The sequence below is a fragment of the Gallus gallus genome, chromosome 14 (assembly GCF_016699485.2).
Source record: "Gallus gallus isolate bGalGal1 chromosome 14, bGalGal1.mat.broiler.GRCg7b, whole genome shotgun sequence".
NCBI classification, from domain to species: domain Eukaryota; kingdom Metazoa; phylum Chordata; class Aves; order Galliformes; family Phasianidae; genus Gallus; species Gallus gallus.
The window spans coordinates 9,000,411-9,021,233 of NC_052545.1; the positions used below are offsets into that span (position 1 = coordinate 9,000,411).

The 20,823-nt window shown below is 39.0% G+C and overlaps 1 protein-coding gene across 9 annotated transcripts in view; it reads right to left on the bottom strand.

Moving 5' to 3' along the window:
- Positions 1-4,210: 4,210 nt before the first annotated feature.
- The window catches only part of CLEC16A (C-type lectin domain family 16 member A), a 62,983-nt gene continuing 46,370 nt past the window's right edge, over positions 4,211-20,823 (bottom strand). For 3 of the 9 annotated variants that reach the window (XM_040647915.2, XM_015294571.4, XM_046900874.1), the window contains 3 exons: positions 20,007-20,153; positions 15,106-15,225; positions 4,211-10,717 (listed from right to left, as the gene is read on the bottom strand). In XM_040647915.2, coding sequence (XP_040503849.1) covers positions 10,377-10,717; positions 15,106-15,225; positions 20,007-20,153 — 608 coding nt within the window. In that variant the 3' untranslated portion in view covers positions 4,211-10,376. Of the gene's footprint in view, positions 10,718-11,979; positions 12,061-15,105; positions 15,230-20,006; positions 20,154-20,823 lie in introns of those variants that run through there. The other 6 variants (XM_040647917.2, XM_040647916.2, XM_040647918.2 and 3 more) reach the window with 5 other exon arrangements.

The window sequence follows — 20,823 nt, forward strand, 5'->3', positions numbered from 1 at the left end:
ACCTCCAGCTTGTGGCGGGGCTATTAGGTTGTTTACTGACTTTTGGCCACCCAAAATGGCATGTCCACCTTCAGGATATAATCCTAAGAAAGGCCCAGTCTGTTTAGAACAGCCCTGAAATCAGTGGGAAAATTTACAAAGTCACTTCTAGATACTAAACTCAAGATAAAAAACCCTTACTCTCGCAGAACGAAGTGTGTTGGCATACAGAAAGCAGCTCTTCCTGAACAGGATGGCTTAAAATTATGACAGAAAGTCCCTGCTACAGCTTATGTGAGAAATGTTTTAAGTATCAGAGAATCAAGATGATTCTCTTCCTTTACCCACCTACATGAAAGGACTCCCCTCTTGTGAGTTTTCTAAAGCCTTAAACTAAAAGCATCCTAATAAAAAGCTATGCAAAAGCAAAGAGGATGAAGGCAAGAGGAAATATAAGCAACTCCCTCTAAGAAACAATATAAGATCTGATAAAAGATGCTGACTGAGAATTCTTCATTGTTTCCACTTGGACCATTCTTCAGAGAACGCTTCCCCTTCTGCCTGGGAGCCATTATGGGAACGTCAGTTGTTGAAGCTGAACTACTGAATGCTATCCACTATGAACACCAATGAATGTACGCACCACCACTCAAGTCTAAAAGCAAGCCCAGACTCCACAATGCACCATTTCTACCTGCTGCTTGGACACCTTGTCCAAGGCATGCCATCTCCCTGCTGCAGAACTCACCTCCAAAGCTGATTGTTTGGTACATGCTACTGAGCAGAATTTCCCATGCGGGTTATTACTCACCTCACCCTGACGTGTGACAAAGCTTGCAAGAGGAACTGAGCTTTACTGACTCTGTAAAATCTGTTGTAATGAAAGTCATGTATGGTTGCATTCTTCCTACATCTAACGTACACCAAGGTGCAAAATAGTCAAAGGAGCAGGATATGCAGTCTTCTCAGTTGTTGGGACTGTATGGAATTATGGAAAGGCTCTTAAAATCTGGTGGCAATGCATACTCACCTGCAAGCAACTGGTCTCTGAACTATCAGAATTGTACTGAAGTACCTGCCGTAACCCACTGAGATAACTTTGGTGTTTCTCTTCCCCTCCTCTGGAATACGTAATTACAAAGATCTTATCTAATAGTCCTAATAGTGTATTAGTAATATTATAGCATTAATTAATTAGTAGTCTAGCAGGATATGTCTGCAGTAGAGCCCACTGGATAAGTACTAGGACAGTTATTCCAATAGGCAAGCGACGGCTGTGAGCAAGCCATCCCATCACTGCTTTGTCTGATGGCTTCTCTGCTTTGAGAGGACACAGGCAAGCAGCTTCCCTCATTGCTGGAGGCTGGGCAGTCATTTGTTATTCAGGTGAGCTGTGTGCACATTATCATTACAGCCAGGATTTCTTAGGAAAAGAGAGCCTACTCGTGTACTTTGTAGGCCTTACCTCCCTTCTGCAGCCCTGATGTTCTTTTCCCTAGAACATGTTGGTGTTCTGCCTATCTCCTTCAAAAACTCCTCCTTCTGTTTCTGAGAGCACTGGTGGTTGGGGCAGAGCAAGCTCTGCAGTCTGACTAGCTGCCTCCTTGACTCACTCATCCTCCATCGTGCAATTCTACGTTGCAGCTGGAAATAAAGAGCATGTTAGCTAGTGCAGCTGTGTAATCATCCATCCCATAACCCTCAGTTCGGTGGCTTCCACCAGATCGCCATGCCACTTCCCAGACCTTTAGTAATAGGTCAAAGCTGATGTATCTGAAGCATTACTGCAACAATTTCAGCTTTCCGAGAAGAGCCTGGGGAGGCTGATGCTGGTACACGCCCTTAGGGAGCTCCGATTTCACTTAACTTCGTGCTTTTGTGCAGACTGCTGCTCTATTATTCCACCTTCACACAGAGGTCTCCCAAAGGCACTCATGTTGGCAGCCCATGTAAATCACTGACAACAGCAATACTGTTGAAGCAAAGATCCAAATGCTTCCTGGGAATAAGTGACCCATTTTGGAAAAGCACATTTCATAGTGGCAGAGATAGGAAGCCTGGGGAAACACTGCTATTAACAGCTGTACTAAAATAAGCCTCCTCTCTCAATTTTCTAACAATTATTCTAGTAAGATTTTTGGCAAGAGGCTGGAATAAATGATCATCCCTTGCTCTCGTGCCAATTGCATTCACTCCTACACCCAGTGTTGCTCAGACAATTGGGTCACAGCAGTTGTACTCACTTCACGCACCCAAGTTTTAGCTGCAGTTGGAAATTTTAGACATTTTTCTAGGACAGCTTCTCAGCAGCCTGAAGTTGCTTGAAATAAATGATCCAAAAATGAGGACAAATTTATGCAGAGATGCCTTCCCCCAATTAACCTGGAGTCAAAATTTATTTCTGCAGTAAAACAGTGGCTTGTTTTCCCATCCTGCATCCCAATGTTTACTGCATACTAACGCTGAGAAAAACTGATGCATAACTAGGAAACAGAGCCTGAGGATTCATCTGTCCCAATTGGTCATCCAGACAGGGCAAATAAAAATAAACTGTGGCCCATGTGAAATATAAACCTTTATTTAGGGGCAAGAGAGTGAGGATGGAATGATGAGATCAGTGTTTTCCATCCCACAAGTACAATGTTTCCAGCTTGGTAGAATGAGCCTGAGGACAGGCAAAAGCTTTCAGTATATACATTTTAAAACTCCCAATCTTTAGTCTGATTAATAATGCACTTGCACTTGGCAGCCTGAAAATTTCACCTCTAAAAATCAGCTTTAGAGAACTGGCAGCCAAAAGCACTCACAATTTCAGCATCTAGCCATATTTGCAGATAAGCCTTTGGGAGAACACTCAAGTCAAACCCAGACACAACCGCACGCTGTCCAGGCTGCCTTAGCTAGTCCCCTTCAGCTCAGCTGCCTTAACTCTGTGTGAACACTTGCCTGAATAAATTCATCTCATTTTGCCAGCAGTGAGTGGTGATTTTGCCAGCTAACTCCCACCACTGCAACTTCCACCATCTCTTGTTATTTGAGAAAATAAAACCGCAGCAGCTCTTTGAATAGACTTTTCAGGAAACACTCAGATAAACCAGCCTGTGTTCCCACTTTACACTCAGATCATCGAGAGCTGTCAGTCCAGCTCCTGCCTACACACCATCCCTACAGCTCTACCACAGCAGCACAAACACACAGTTAGGAAAATGACTGCTCATGGCCAACGAGCTAAGAAGTCCACACCATCCCAGTGAACTCATTTTGATATGGAAACATTAACCAGCAGTGTAACTGTCAAAGAATAAAGGCATCAGCCTCTAAATGCTGAATTTTAACTTGTCACTTGGATAAAGATGGAGTTACTATGATAAAGGCATTGATCATGTGTTGACACATTTTCACTTTTTTATTCATAACCGTGTTGGACTGAATTAGGAAGACCTCATACAGAAACAGAGGAAATGCTACAAGACAAAATGCTGCAGATGTCCTGAGCTATAGGGAGGTTACAGGAAGCCCCAAGCTGTTCCAAATGGAAGGGAGGCCATGAATTAGGAAGTGCTATTGGCACAACGTCAGAAGTTCAACTGCCAGTAGCAGATTGAAGCTCTTTTTCCCCCCCTCCACACCACATTTTAATATTTGTATCTTACAGTAAATCACAGTATTGTCTCCTCCCTGATACCTACCTTGCTTGTTTCATGCTACAATGGGATTTAATTTCTATCCAAGAAAGCTTCTGGAGCAATGCCTAGTTTGCAAAATAACATCTCACAAGGAACATATATTGACTGTAATTAATTCCCACAGATGGAGAGTCTAATTAACAAGATTTCAAGTAATAACTCAGTTGGATTTAATCCACGTACTGAACTGGCAACACGCACCAGGAAAGAGGTAGAGGGTGTGAGGATATATGTAGGGAAAAAAAATCACACATGACAGGCAAAAGGACACGTTCAAAGTGGTTCCCAGCCACTCTCAGCCCTGGATCTTGTCTGTTTTCCACCACCCCAGTGGATTTTACTTCTGCTCCCTTGTGCACGCTGTTTCCTGCATACACAACACAAAATTACCTTGGCTATTTCAATTTTCAGCTTGAAGATTAATATGCCCAACTCTCATGCACCATTCTTCTTAACAAGAGCACACTTCTGCAAGTTGTGCATTTCACTGCCACTGGACGTCCTTGTGCGTCTAATCTAGCAACAGAACATGAAAGGAAAGAAAGTTCTCAGTAACACCATCTTTATTGCCAAGTTCCATTTACAAAGAAAGGTGTATTGTTCACTCTTGTCCAGGTTTCCAATAGCCAGGACATGATCAGTGCCAGCAAAATACAGACTCAGCTATAGAAATCTGGATTTCAGAGATATACAACAATACTTTCTAAGTTCAGCCCCCTCCCACATATATACATTTTTCTTTAAATTAACATAAGATATTATCACACTTAATCCAAATGTCTAACATAACTTACATTAAATAATTAATACTTATTGCCTGTAGAAAAGACATTTTGGAATCCCATTCACCTCGTGTTTGGACTTCTTTCCATTTAAATGTAGAAGTGCACATTCAGGACATTTTTTCTTAGTGAAGCACATTTCAGACATTTTTGAAATATATTTCATAGGAGGACAGACTTTCATGTTCATTAAATGCTTAAGAATACAAAGCCCAGATACATTCATTCTTCTAGAAAAATACATTTCCCTTTGCACCTGAAACAATCCAACTTGCAAAACAGCTCAAAAGGAAGCAAAAAGTTTGCAACAAAACATCAACACACATTCACAAGTGGAGATGCCTAAAGCCAGCCCCTAAAGCTGAAAATGCTCCCAGCAGGTCCCCTAGACATGTAACCATCTGTTCTTCAGTGCTACCACGGTAAAACAAAGCTCCTAGAAATTCTAATAGTCCATAAATGTAGAAGCTTGAAGCTTTTCTCAGTCCTCTTCAAAAACTATCCTTATGTTCACTGTAAGGACTAATTGTGGCAGAAATATTTAAATGCATTCCCACACAAACACTCAGACTCTCATCTCATAGAGACCTAAGTATCAGATTGCTGTTACCACGTCTTAAGCCAATTTTATACCAGCATGGGTGTCCACAGCCAAAAATGACAAAAAAAAAAACAAAAAAACCCTTAATTATTTTAAGATCACAACATTAAAAGAATCCTGAGAACACCACATACTAAGCTGAACTTCAACCTTTGTCATCAACATGTATTCCTTGTCTTTACTTAGTTAAGCCCTTTTTAAACAAACACACTCCACATATTCATTTATGCTCAAGAGACGGTCACAACAATGACTCAAGTTTCCTTCTATATTCATTAAGAAGCACTGACTTCAAGTTAGCCAAACAAAACACGTACTGCCACAGTGCATGTTTATTAGACATGCAAAACTTAGCTTTACATTTGCAATACATTAGCAAACATAACACATCTTAAAACATCCTGCAAAACAAATCAAGTTTGAGCAATGTGCATATCCTTAAAAATTTTGGGAGACCAAAATAGGGAAAATTTTGTACAAATGTAATATAAAAATATTTTTCCATATGAAATAACCTTCTGTTTGAGACTCAGCCCAGAACTTTATCTTCCACATTTCTGCTGCTGCTCAAAAAAATCCAGAACAGCAGAAGAAACCCACAAGTATTTCCCCCCTCCCCACCTCTAAGAGACAGCTCTACCCCAGCAAGCTCTGCCTGGATCACCATCAGCTTTGCTGGAGCTGATAGGAGACAGAGTTGTTACATATGTTTGTAATTCATGATGCAGACGTTAGGAAAGATCAAAGCACCAGAGCACACAAGCACAGGAAATCACTGCAAAAACTCAGAGATAATGGAAGAGCAGTGCCCAGGGGAACAATGTCCTGTAGTCAGCAAAGAGTGACAGCAACAGTTCAGAACTTCCCAAACCTATCAGATGCCTACAGTCAGGATGCCTGAAAATGGGTAGGAACTTCATCAAGGAGAGTCACCACTTTTGAGGGAAAATGCCCAGATGTCCACGATGCCCTGATTTCATGTTTCTTTCTGAATCTTTCACTCAGCCCTAAGACTAAAAGGTGAAGTTTCCTAGATGACACCTGTTAGCACAATGTTCTTTTACAGGGCAATCTCCGTATAGCTCTACCTGAATAGTGAAGACTTGAGCTGGATAGCAAGGACAGTGTCTAGAGTGCTCATTAGGTTACTTTGTGTTTACCTCTAACACCTGTGCAGCAAAAGAGTGCCGAATACACCAGAGCACCAACAGCACCATGCCATTCAAGTCTTGCGTTCACTTTCACAAAGTGGCTTCACACTTACACAAACAGCTCAACCTGCTTGTCTGACAGCTTCCCCATGGCTTCAAGCACAGAATTTTATGTTTCATTTACTTCAGGAGAAAAAGAAACTCATTTCCTGCTAGCAAAACGACACTCAGCTGCATGGCAATTATTGAGCTCTGTAATCAGTGAACATCTGAGGTTTCTTGCTGTAAGCGTGACAATAACAACTACTCATGTCTTACTGCTTAATAAGAAAAAATCACAGTAATTTCAAGCCTAACAATTGCTGATGCTGCTATAGACTATTTTAAGCATCGATTTCTAAAATTTTGCACAGAAGAATGCTTCAAACCCACAGAAGAACATTATTTCCCCCTGTACTCTGTCAGTATGGGACAAAGGGTTTCTAGGAGTTAAAGGACACTGACTTAAACTCTGATTACCAACTTGGAGTCCTAAATTCTGGAGAAGGAAGAAGGGCTTTTAAATGCCATATGCCCATATTTCAGCAAGAGTATTTCAGAAGAGTAAATTAATTCTAGAAGATGATTTTTTTCTCAACTAATGACTTTAGAGAAACTTGCAGCCGTGCTGTAAAGTGAAGAACATTACGGAGTTTCCTTAACAGGTGTAATTTTATAAGGGCAGCTTAATTTAAGGAACAGAAGTCAGAATTTTAGCTCATCATGAATTCACAGAATCACTTTATGAGTTAGCTGTGAAGAATACAAATGAGCTCAGTCTTTACAGCATAATTCATGACTACACACGAAATACAGCCTCCAGTATTAATACGTATGACTGTATTTCTTGTAAATTTGTTTCAACCCATATAGCTTGTAAAAAAACAGAGCAGAAAGCTGAATATTTGATTTCTTCCTATATCCAAGAATTTCAGCAAGGAAGAAATTATGGTACACAGGTTTATACTACATGCATCACCCACTAGTAAGGCAGACACTGGAACTGACCACTCTCTTCTTCACTACATGCATGCTGCCACTGTGCTATTCACAAAGGAAATGCCGGAGCCTTGTCCAGTGCTGCCCACTGTGTGACAGAAGCAATGACAGCAAGAGATTAAACAACAAGTATCCTGGTAAAAGTCAATACAGTGAGACACAGATCACAACACAAAGCAACGTGCAGCACACCTTGGTGTCTTTGGTGTCTCTTCTCAAAAGGAGAAGACTAATAGAACTGCTTTATATTATCAGAATATGGCCCAAGAAATGGCACAGCCTCTACAAAACACACTGAGCATTTACCACCTCACAACACTTCAGCATTTTTCTCATTTTCTCTCCTTTTGCCTGCAGTATCACTGAAAGAGCAAGAAGGGTCAGTAGTTCAGCTGCTGCTCTCATTTGCAACTTGGTGTTTGGATTTGGTTAAACTGAGTGATGCTACACTGACTCAACATCAACTTTTGTTTTAGAAGAAAATGTATTTGTGGCTGATGTGCTAATGCTTTCTTGGTCGAGTTTCCTTTTTACAGTGAAACGAGGATAAGGAAATAGCCTTTGAGTTTTTCTGATAAGACAGAGATAGATACGATACTCTTCAAGGAATTGTAGATTACTAACAACACAACTCATGGAGATAAGATTGCCAGATGACGTATTGCAGCATCTCCAGAGCTTGTACGTTATAAAGACTCATAATGCAGCATGAAGTGCAGTCAGACTGTATATATGTATGCTTTAATATTTTCCTAATAACAGTACCTCAGTTGCCTATTGAGAACTTCACAGGAAACACCTGGTTGTGGGATTGAAGGGCCATTCCAAGGCAACAAAAAGCACAAAGCCAACTTTCTTTCACCACCATTTCTTGTGCAGCGTGGCTCAAGGGTGAGATTATGCATGCCTGTTAAAAGTCCCTCTGTGCATGGCCCTAATCTTGCTAGAACTGAATTTTAAATTAGATAAATAAAGATCAAGGTTTTCCTGTCTAGAATTAATACTATTTAGGGGAACTCAGCCTGCACAGTGGCATTTTCTGTAATCCAGGTCAAGAGTTAAGGTTAACAGCTAACATAAAATGCTTTCCAATTAAGGCATCATTTTTTATAATGATCTTTAGAATATTACTGGGGCTATAGTGTAATGCTGCAACATGGTGGAGGAAGTCTAGACTGCAGGAAATTCAGCTAATAAAAATTTATTTATGTGGTCCTTCTGCCCAAATTGCTACTTGTTCAGATACATGTATGTTAGCCACAACAGTGACTGCAGCATAAACTTACCCTAAGCACATGGAAAAAAGCTAAACCCCAAATCACGGCCTCTTACTCCAGCAGCAAGGCCAAATTCTCACCATCATACAGCCACAACAGTGTTAAGAACACCTAATCCACTCTAAAATGAAATGAGATTGTGCCATTCTGGAATGGTCAGAATATTTGCTAATTTGGTTTGAGACAAAATAGAAGCCACGGAAAACTAGAAATCAAGAAAACTGCATGGAAAAGTTATTAAGGGAATTAAAAAGATGCTGTTTTTCAATAGCAGGCATCTTATATACATGTTTTACACGAAGGAAAAGATTGAAAAGCGAGTCAAGATACACTCATGGATTATTAAATCGCATAAATGTAACATATAAATCAATTCAAGTATTCCACCTGACAGCAAGGAAGAGGTGCATTAAGATGGGAAAGTAGGCAAGAACTTTTCAGATTCACCTATTTGATAAGAAATCAATGTTAGTAGAGGCAGAACCAGGAAACTGATTGCACTGATGATGGAAATCACAACAGCAAGTTTACAGTAGACTTCAATGTTTGACAGCCAGAGAGCACTCAGTGTAATACACAGACCAGTAATGACACTCTGCTCTTTTTTTCTACTAGCATGGAAATGTAAATTTCTTAACACGCATGGAAATCAATCAGAAAGCTTAAATTTACCATTCACAGTAAATTATGTATAAAAAAAATCAGCAAAGAGCATTCCAAACTTTAATCCACATTTCTTCACTGCTTACTGTCAGCTCAGATTCACGATCTATGAGGTAAAGTAAGGCAAACAAACTCAATTGCTTTGTGCTGTAATTTCCTTTGGTGATACTCTCAAATAGGAAAAAAAAAAAAAACCCAATAGCTTTCTCTTTCATTTTCAGACTTGCAAAGAAATTATTGGAAGTATTCCTACGCAATGATGAGGACAAAAAAAAAAAAAAAAAAAAAACAAAACCCAAAGAAACCAACAAGAAAGATCTCCAATAACAAAAGCCCCCAACCTCTTAAGAGTAAAACTGCCTCTGTCTACTTCTAGCTGTTCTTCAGTAGGAAGGCTATCATCAGACTGTCATTCCTCGGAGGTGTAGCAATTTGACTGTCAGAAGTGAGCAAACAAGCAGTAGATATTAAAATATTTCATATCTTTGTAGCTGGTTAAGCGAAGACTAAAAATGTTTCAAAAATTCCTTGCAATTACATGACTAAGCGTTTGTCATGTTAAGTTTCAGAGTTTTACTTTATGAAAAAGATATTTTTAGATGCATCTTGGTTTGAATCAGACTTTGAAGTAAATATTACACGTGGAAAACAGCACTGAACGTTGGGGTCCTGTGAATACAACACAGAAAGGGGCCGAGCCTGCTGGTATCATACAGGCCTCCGAAAGCTGAATGAGATCAGAATGAAAAACAATGAAACAAATGGAAATGGAATTTCTGTACTATAATTTACACTTCTTCCTGGTGAAGGGTATGTTTCCAGTTTCAAAGAAGTAGCAATACAACATCTTGAAGCCAGGTATCCAAAAATGTCTTCACTTTGCCAAAACACTGTAGGTCTTTTACAATTAGGTTACTGCAGCTGGAACTTTATTTGATAATAGGAAGAAAGTTGGTGCTCTTGTACAACAGAAATAGGTAGGGAAATATCCAATCCAGTATCTCTTCTTCCCCTAGTTTAAATAAGCCAAACATCTGATGCTTATTCTAAAAGCTGCCCACATTCTTTCATTGCTGGGCCTCTTCTTGCAGACCAGATGTCTCTGATGCTGCAGGAAGTATCTTGTGCTCCCGAAGAAAAAAAAACAATGAAGAATTTGGTTAATTTGCGTCACTGTTTATCACGGTCTGTGGGTAGACTTAGTCAGAACATTCTTCTTCTCTCTCTTTTACCTTGCAAACTTCAAGCTCAGACTGCAAAGACGGCTGAGGAATGCAGCTGAACGTACGAATACTGTGTGAATCGACTGGTGGGACCAGTGTAAGCGACTCTACACTTAGTGCATCTGTATTGTCATCTGATATTAACGATATTGTGGGCTGCTGTGCAGGAATCAGGCTAGGGGACAGGTTTGCTGTTTCTATGTCACTGTTTTTTACAGCATTCTTGCTAGACTTTGAGACAGCTGAAAGAGTTTCATCAGTCAACGTCATCTGACCAGAAATGGTCGTGCGGGGCTGCTCTGGAGCTGAAGAGTCATCTATTAAAAAAAACATCAAGAAAGAATCAATATTAGATTCAACTTAGCATGTACATCATTCATTAAGTCAAACAGTGTACTGTACTTCATGAATATTTAAGAATACTTGGGTGGAAAATGCAGTGCTATGAAGCACTGTGCTTAAAAATTTGCTTTTTAGTAATTAGAAATGACATGTAAAATAGGATGGCATGATGCCAAATGCCAGCACTGAACTGTTCACATTAGAAACTAGAACATTCACACATCTTATACTATACAGCAATGTTGTAAATATTCCTAGAGAGAGGAAATAAAGGGGAAGAGTAAGAAAGCCTCCCCAGAATTAAGAACAGTCTAAACAAAATTAAGTGCCCCATACCTGGAAGCTCTTCAGAATTAGTAAAGAACCCCTGTATAACCAATGTGCCCAAGAGGATACCTATCTATTGTTTTAAAAACAAAGATTTGGAAGTTTTTCCACTCATTCCATTCTTCAGATTCAGTTTAAAATGACATCTCAGTCATAGGAACTACAACTATGAAAGGACAAAAAGGAGAAGTATGTGCTTATGGTAATGAAGGTGCCGCAAAATAAGCCTGATTTTATGTAGGCTTTTAAATGAAATTCTGGGCTCATAGCAGGAGCATGCAACAGAGATAAAACTGGGAATGAGCCATTACATACTACAGAAAACACATATGCTGCTGGCACTTCCTTCACAGTGAAATAAAACATTAACATTTACTTGTCTTGTCCTTTTTTTCCCTTGAAATGCTGCTAACTGGCAACTAATCTGCTCATTTGGCTCAGATGGATAGTGAATGTACCAGATCAGGGGGTACAGCCTTGTATGAGCAAGTGTGCCCACAGATTTATTTATTTTCTGTTCAGACTAGAGTAATAGATGCCATTAAAGTAACAGGTATCCAGCTTCAAGACAGACCATTTAGAGCTCATATTAAAAAACAGCATGTGTTCAAGTGTACAGGCATCTGCAGAAAAGGCTATAAGGCAATGTAGCGTGAATGCAGAGGCTAAGAATTAAATTCTGGTTTTAACACACAGTAACCTTAAAATATTTCACTTTCAATATAATTCCAATTACTTCTGTAAAAATAAAACAGAAGATGTGAACATAAAGGAGAAAAAAATACAAACAAAAAAACCACATCAACAAAGGAAAACAAAGCTTAGAATGGAATGAGCATCAGTAAGGTATCAGTGAGATAGCAGTAAAGGACAGTTTTGTTGGTTGTTATTATTATGTTTATTATTTTACCTTTCCCCAAACAAAGGTGCACTCTCACTTCGAAAATCATTCAATTTTACTTTTTCCTGAATCTGTGGCTAAAGCTTCTCGCTTTAAGGAAAACAAAATTTAGATGTAAAAGGACAGTCTTTGAAACAGAAAGGCCATTACTGCTTATTTTTAAAAGTAAGGACAGATTCAAAGGAACTCTGCAGACTGTTCTTCTCAGGTGTCATGAAGCTTTAGACAAAACTTGGCAACTGATCACAGAAGTGCTGCAAGGCTTGCATGAAAAATGAACTGCTAAGAACTTTAAAATAAGGCAACAATTCATTCCTCTGAATTCCAAAATAAATGCTAACACTTCAATATTTTAAAAAACAGAGCCTCTTCTTTAAAAAATTAAATACTTTGCCAATACTTTTTTTTTTCCCTAATAGTAAGAATTCACCAAAATCCAAGATTCAGAAAATTCTGGTAGCTGAAGTACTATCAGTCAATGGTATTCTGCTCAGGAATGGTATAACATGTCACATCTCTACTGCACTTCTGTTATTTCACTTCTGGCTCTGGAGTTCAGTTCTTAAATATTCTGGCCCCCTCACCCAACAAAACATTGATGTATTTCTGTATAACTTTAATTCACAGAAAACCCTGACATTTCATTACACTACCCCGTCCCTAATCCTTTCACACAGGATCTAAATGACTGCTGAAGTGACTCCCTTCTTAGTATCAGCAAGAAAAAAACATTTAGAAAAGACTCCATTAAAAAAAAAAATTAGCTGGAGTCAAAATCCACCCTATTTTCTATCGGAAGGTCCAACACTGCATTCAGAAAAAAAGACAAAGAGATGGTACCGGGAAATGTAAGCAGAACAAACTCAGCATCTAGCATCTTACAAGAAGAGAAGACAAAAGCAGAGCTCTTCCGTGCCTTTTGGGGAGGATTTTATTTATTATTGATAGCAGTAAGTCTCTCCCCTCTACTTTCCATCTTCCATCAGTCGCTGTCAGAATTTTGCTCCTGTCGCTGCACTGAAGGGCAGCAGTGAGAGCAGCCCTGCCAAAATGCCCAGGGAGCAGCCAGCTGCCACTCAGCCCTTACAGGGGCAGGGAGCAGATATCAGTGCACAACTAGAGGGGAAAAAAAAAGTTTTAACCTTCTGGAAAAGGCCAACAGCTCTCAGTACTATTTCGCAACAAATTACCCCTTCGGGAATGATTCCTAACTGAAAACCAACCCTGCAGTCACAGCTCTAACAGGCAGAGATAACTGCCTGCCAGATTGGCACCTTTGAGACTGAACACTCAGATCCAATGGGCCTTCAGGTGCACAGAACTTATGTGTTCATCATTATCACAATCTCCCACATGTTTTGGGTGCAGTGATAGAAAAAGAGTCTGAGTGCTGATGAAGTGCTAAATGAAGGAGGGAGATCCAGCATCTCGGAATGAAAATTTAGAATATTTAGAGTATTACAATTAAAAAACAAACCACCAACAACAGAATGCTGGGTTGATGTAGGAGGTTTTCACATGTACCACCTCTCAGTTAACTGAATGCATCACTTCAGGTCAATAGTTCCAATGAGAAAACCTTAGAAGCTCGTAATTTTGGAGCCATTTTGAACCCGGGTACAATTCAGCAAAGGATCCAAATAAGTATCTATGCATTTATGTATGGTTTGAACTGTTTGTCTCTGAAAATGGGACAATCAGTTGGAAGAAAAGATATCCTCTAACTGGAAAAAAGAATTATGAACAGATTACTACAAGAATGTCTGTCTTTAAAAACAAGATAATTAGCAAGCTATTGATTCAGGGCTATCAAGGCACCCACTCTGCTGTAAGTTCCCTACTCACTATCTGTAACTTACGAACTGATGTCTTCACTGCACATAGTAATACTGGGTCTTTTTGAAAGCTACTCAAACTCCTAAAATTTGGTTCCTGTTCACATTTGACTTTTAGATAGAAAGAACAAAAATAATTGTCATTTTTACCTGAATAAAATCTGGTCACTGAAACATACTCTTCAATGTGATAAAGTTATCATCCAATATGGGAAAAAATGCCTATTTACCTCTCCCCAGCTCACATGTGCTTGAACAGGAGTGTTCTGACAAAAAAGTGTCAGATCTGCAATTTAAGTACCAAACAAGATTCAAAACCATGGTGTAACTTTGCAAGGCATTGGATGTCACCATCTGACCACAGCTGTGGAGGGTTCAGCAACCTTAGTTTTTTTTCAGCACTCCTATAGTACTAACAAGGTTATCATTACAGAAACAAAACACTCCACTTCTGTTATATCATCTTATGTTAGAATGGTTATTAGGGAAAAAAGATAGGAAAGAATAGAAAAAGGTAAGAATGAATATAACCTACAGAAAAGCACCTTAAACTGTACAGCAATATACTATAGAAGGATAAACAAAAATATAAATAACAGTACATTAAGTAAAAAGACACAAAGCAAGTTTAATAAATGAAAAATGGTATTTCTATAATATTAACAGAGTAAAATATTTTTATGCCATGGTGGTGAAAAAAGAAATTAATTAGACTCAACACAGGTTATAGAACTGAGAACCAGTCTGAAGCCTACTTCCATCCTTTTTGTTTGTGCTTCCCCTCCCCAACCCTTCAGGCAGACAAGCAGTCCATAAAATCCATTTGCCTGAGTTTGATGATAGAAAAAAGCAGGCTTCTACCATCACAGTCTGAGGACAATCTTATACCAAATCTGTCTCTGTTTTACCTGAGTTATGCACAGCTTTCTTGCTGCTAACAAACTCCCGCATTACTGTCCATTCTGGACCCTGTGCTTGCTAAATTCCACTACAGCCATGGCTGCCCCTGTGCAAATGAAGACATGGCTGCTTTGAAGCTGGAAGCTCGACAGATCATTTTGTGGTATGCAGAATTTCAGTTTTTGGGGAGAGAGCCATGGAATATGGAAGGATCCGTAGGTAAGACTTTCAGAAACAGCTGAAATTCAGAAATTGCTGCACAATTCTCCCCCAGATCAGTACAGTCAAGTATTAATGATGCTTTCTTCAATTTCCTACCTCTCTGTCACTACTGCAAGCATGGAAACCAAGCATGCTCTATTAACTTTATGGGCTTTTGAAATCTTATGGAGGAACCTGCCTGAATGGATATTGCGTGAGTTTCGGTTGCAGCTGCTGCTTGAAGACCTAAACCCAGTGTCCACCGTGACTGTCAGCCTCCGACAGACTAAACACCCGCCGTCGTCCTTTCCTGCCAGACCTTACTAGAGGAAAACACAGCGATATATCATACCAAGGCTGCAACAATGAAACAAGGAAGGGAAACTGGAATGAAGACAAAGGATAAATGTTAGAGCAGCAACAAGATTAAAAGTGACAAGGACGCATCCGTAACTGCTGGTATCTCCAACACAATTTGAGACATCATTTTCTGAAGTTTGGGAAATACTTCTGCAGCTACAGGTACTCATTCCTTAGAAACAAATGAGTGAAGTTATTGTTTGCTTACCTATCTGGAAACGTACACAATGCAGTTTGGACTAACTGTGGTCTGACAGCATTACATGGAGGCAATACTTGTAGGCTTTTATATCACCAACTTCGTACATGCTACAAAAACCTTGAGGAAAGCTATGTTACAAATTCTAGTAATACAGCATTATTTGGATTCCCACTGGCAGTAAATTACATGAGGTGCTCTACAGAGCAGATGACAATACTTCAATCCACTCGGTGCTACTGTTCTAAGAAGTGAAACTAAAGTATTACACTTGGATTAAAACAAAGGCAAATACAGCGCTTTACAAGATAGCAGCAGTTAAGATGATGATGCTTGGTGCATAGAAAGTTTCTGACTAAGAAACTTTCTAGAAACAAAAGTAGTTCCTCACCTAATTAGAAAATTACTAGCATTGGGGAACAGATCATACCACGTTCACATTACTGATCATAGTGGAAATAGACGGGGATGGTTTCAGTAAGACAGTGGGCACTGTTCTCTCAGGCCCTCCATCCTTGATCAAGCAGCCTCTACTTGGAATACATAAGTTTTATTTTACAGACTGGTATCCAACTTATTCTCTGCGACAAGGGACAGATTTTTGTACTTATTTTAGATCATTTACCATTAATATCTGCCAGAAGTATGAAATAAGAGTTCAGTGGCATAGAAGATCAGTGCCTTCTGGAGTCCCCAATAACCACTGCTCCAATGTAAACATTTTCTTAACTGTTGAAGCCAAATGAATTTCAAACCTTTAAGCAACTTAAAAAGAGGTAAAATACAACACTGACGACATTACCTATCTATAACTCTAGAAGACTGCTAACTTACAGTAAGAGCTTCTTTATCTTAATCCTTGGCTTATATAAAAATAAGCACTTTATAGAAGTTCATGGTATCAGCAAATGCAGCCAAGAAGAGACTGAATTCAAAGCTCAGAAATTTTATGATAAAAATCTGCCCAGCAAGAGGACATTTTTACTGTAGGCACAGCAGCACTTCAAATGGACATGCTTATTTAAAAAAGACTAAATATGAAGAAAAACACCTAATAGAACATTTGCAGAATCCGGTTGTACTTTTTCTATCTTGCCATGGGCTATCCTTTCTTTAAGGGATGGACTCTGCTCTTTCAGTTTTAAGGAACAGAGAACTTGCAAAGGGCTAAGCTTAATTCCCAGGTATTGTAAATGCCAGAGCTGCCAGACTTCATGAGAAAGCTTCTATGCCACAGAATACTGTGACAATGGTTGGTAAACTCATGAATTATACAAGCCTCTTTTGCATATGCTAAAACAGTTAATGCAATTATTGTTCTCTTACATTAACTGAAATGTACTCAATCAAATGATTCTGTATAAGTTCAGTTAACCTTCCTTCTCACATTAAGGCAGTATGATACTGTTTGATGCATGATGGAGCAAGGAAAATATTTTTACAAAACAAAATAACCCATGATTTTCTGTGATGTTTTCAAAAGCTTTTAACTGCCTGCTTGTTAATATATACTTTATCTTGTAACATCTGCATTTGTCAACTAACAAATGCACAACTTGCGTTTATTTTGTTCCCATCTATCACTGTTCTATGTAAAAGTCAGTGTATTATGCTCTACATCTTACTCTCTGTGTAGTACCAAATTTTGAACAGCTTAAATCTGTCAATAAACATAATCTTAGGATGGCATGATCTCAAGTTTACAGCAGAAACAGCTGTCGTGCTTTAAGCTGTTGTTCTTAAGATTGTTGAGGTGATTTCCTTGAAATCCACATATTCATCTTTTTTTTTGGTTAGTTGACCTTCTCGTCTGAACCTCCTGAGCAACCTTGTGTGCTCTTCGTGGTCAACAACCCGACCAGCTGATACAAAAAACTTGGGAGCAGAGAAAGAACACAAGCTCGTGTGCATTTTGAATGGAACGGGTAATGAGAAGAATTCTAATGTGACAGATTGTGGCAGCATTCAAGTGCTACCTTGGAGCATGAAGCAGATCTTGGTAACTGCTTGCTGCTAATTAGCTACCTGCTACTTCCTCCTTGAAGGCCTGAAGCAAAAACCCATGCAGAATTTATCCGTGAGCCTCAGCACCAACTGTTCGTCAGCCCACTGCTCTGAATTAACTACTTGTGCACATACAGTAACTGTCTTTTTTGTTACTGCCCTCTGAGTAAAGTTAGCAGAACAAAATCCATGAGCTTTGCTCAGAATTCATCCCTGCAGCACACTATTGCAAGTTGATGATTAATTTTCACAGACCTTGCTGAGGGTTACAATCCCTGTAGCTATATGGCACAGAACAGTATCATTACAACTAGGCTTCCTAAAGCACCTATCAGTATCCCTAGATCCTGTGGAAAAAAAAAAAAAAAAAAAAGCAAACAAAAAACCACAACATAAAACACCCCACACCAAAACCAACACCACCACCCACCATCCAACACCCAAACACTGTTCTCCTGCATGACATAGCATTTCAAACATGCTACAATGAAGCCACAAGGTAGAGGTCATACTAAGAGTTGGCAGCTGAACAGCTGAAGTGCAGACAGAAATCAGGCATTTCCAAACTTTGATTACTATTGCTATTCAGTTTAGAACAGCATCCTATTATCACACTTTTCAATACGCAGCAAAAATAAACTATTTTGATATACAAACGACAGCTTACTAAGTAGATTTTCCTTCTGTAACTATAGTATATTCTATTCGCCAATGAGGTACTCTCTTCCTAGATAAGGAATTACATCCTCCAGATCTACTCAGCTTTTCATGGAAGTCTTGAGAACACTTGAAAGACCTCTGTCTGACCTCCGTAGCGTAGACTTACTTGATCCTTATCTGAACTAACATGTTGCCTACTGCAACAGCAAGAATTTAGATTTTAATTTTCATTTCTTTTACCACAGTTATTTCCTAGTCACTAAAAATCACAGATATCTTTTCAATTCTGGATCACGATGACTTCAAGTACAGTAAAGGAAATAATAGCCGAGACTTTTCACACAGCTAGGGAGAATTGTGTAGTGAAACACTTTCTATCTTTAATGCCTATCTATATTGAGACTTCTGCCAAATCACAGTGGTTCACTGTGTTATCTCTACTTACTTATCCAGGCCCTTCAAAGACCAGATAACAGCAAGGAACTGCTAGCAAAGAAAATAAAGTAAGATCCTTCCAATGTTTTGAAAAGATTGCATATAGAAAAACAACTCCAATTTTATTCTGAAGTTGCACATACTGTAGGAATATTGTGACTGTGTGTTTGTTTATCGAAGTAATACATGTTTTTTAATATCGTGTCTGGACGCTAGAATGCTTTATAAACTATTCATAAACTTGATGAGCAGTTTTTGCTAACCCTTCTCCAGTGGTACTTCTTGCAAGGATAGACACTTTGGATGTATAATTTACACTGATCTCCTGATAGTGTTCAGTGAAGCAAAGGTACTTCACGATGTATAAAACACTAAATGCCTAACACAGATTGCATCACTTCCTATAAGACTGCAAAAAAGTTTACTTCCATCTTTATAGGACTTTTAAATGGAAGCAAAAAGGTGTGTCTTAATTGAGGGAACCAGAACAAACATTTCAGAGTGATCAACATTGAAAGTGACTGTCAAGAAGGCGCTGCTAGAAAATGCCTTGTGAATCAAGTTTTTTTTTTTTTTTTTAATATCCAGAAAGAGTCAGAGTATGCTCAGCTCTAAAGTAAGAGCATTTCAATATGTACTCAGAATTTACTTCTTGCTTAGCCTTCAGCTGGAGGTTCCTCTAACTCACATTCATTTTGCTTTCAAAACAAACACCACTACAGGATTCTTCATAAACACTACACACACGAAAAGGAGAAGAATGAAGACATTCTAAGGCAACAAGAGATCCCAGTATAAACAATCTCACTGAACTTACTGACCAACTCAAACACGTGCTAGCTACATCCGTGCAAGTTGTATTATCAGTCAATTTATATGGCTTCTTCAGCACCAATGAAATAGCCTCCTCAGATGTGGTGCTCAGCCAAGAGTGTTATTTAGTATCCTAAATAACTACAGCTATTTGAAAGTGTTTCATACTTGGCCTCTTGTTAAAAATTAACAGAGAATCAGATAAACATACAAAAGCCCAGTTCAAAAAAAAAAAAAGCTTAATGTGGAGATAGACTTACCCACTAGGGCAAACAAATGTCGCTCTGAATTTATGCAGAACAAAAGTTCTGTTTAAACAACGACCAAAAAATCAAAACACTTCAAATTGTACATGCTAGGAGACAAATAGGATATCATTTAACCAGTATTTAAGGTCGCCACTGAAAGATGCCAAGTATGTAACTCCTAATCCCATACAAAAATCTGAATACATCATTAAAATTTGCACCACAATCTACTTTATCTAATTTAGGTAAATGATCAAGTGATCTGAATACGATAAAGCCCTACCCTGTGTTTAACTCAGTAACATCGGCAGTCAATTTGACAGAAACACGTACAGCTCTCCGCAATGCTTGGTGCCTAGGCTGAAAATAGTGATTTAATACCTGATGGACTCTGTGCAACAGAAGGAGTAGAAGCTGAGCTTGCAGCCACTGAATCACAGCGCCCTGTACTCCCACTGCCACTGGACGGCGATGGTGATGAGAGCGGTGATGGATGGTGCTGATTTATACACTGGGCTACAGCAAAGCCTGCAAGATAGGACAACAAAGTTTACCCGTAAGTAATTAGCTCGTAAAAGTTCACCTACATGAACAAATCAAGAAACATTAAGATAGAATATTGCATCAAAGTGATGTATCTGGTGACTCAGAGGAGGTACCCTCTCTCATCCTCCTCTCAGATGCCTGAAAATCTGAACGTGTCTTACTCAGAACATAGATGCTATGTACAAATGCAGATCAATGACCAAGGATATAGAGGTTAGATGATGCAAAATATTATAAAGCAGAGCCTGTGCAAACAGTCTAAACATGTCAGTTTGGGGTACATACAATATGTTCAATGGTCAAACTCCTTAACATAAAGAAAATGATTAGTTAAAAGTGAACAAAAACAGCCTACACAACCTTTCTTACTGCAGTAAGAAGAAATTCACAAAAGAGGCGAAGGTCAAGGTCTCATAGCAATCCAACATGAGAGCCAAGACGAGAAGCAAGAATATATGGAATCTATATTGTACATTCAATGCATGATACTATATTGAACCAAAAGTAAACAAGTTATTCAATGTATGCTGCACAGAAGAATTTGCACAGAACTATGCAATGAACCAAAAGATAAGTGAGATTTACACTTCTGGTTACTAGAGAACATACTGTGTCAGTCAGACATATTCTACTAGAAAATCCCCCCAAAGAT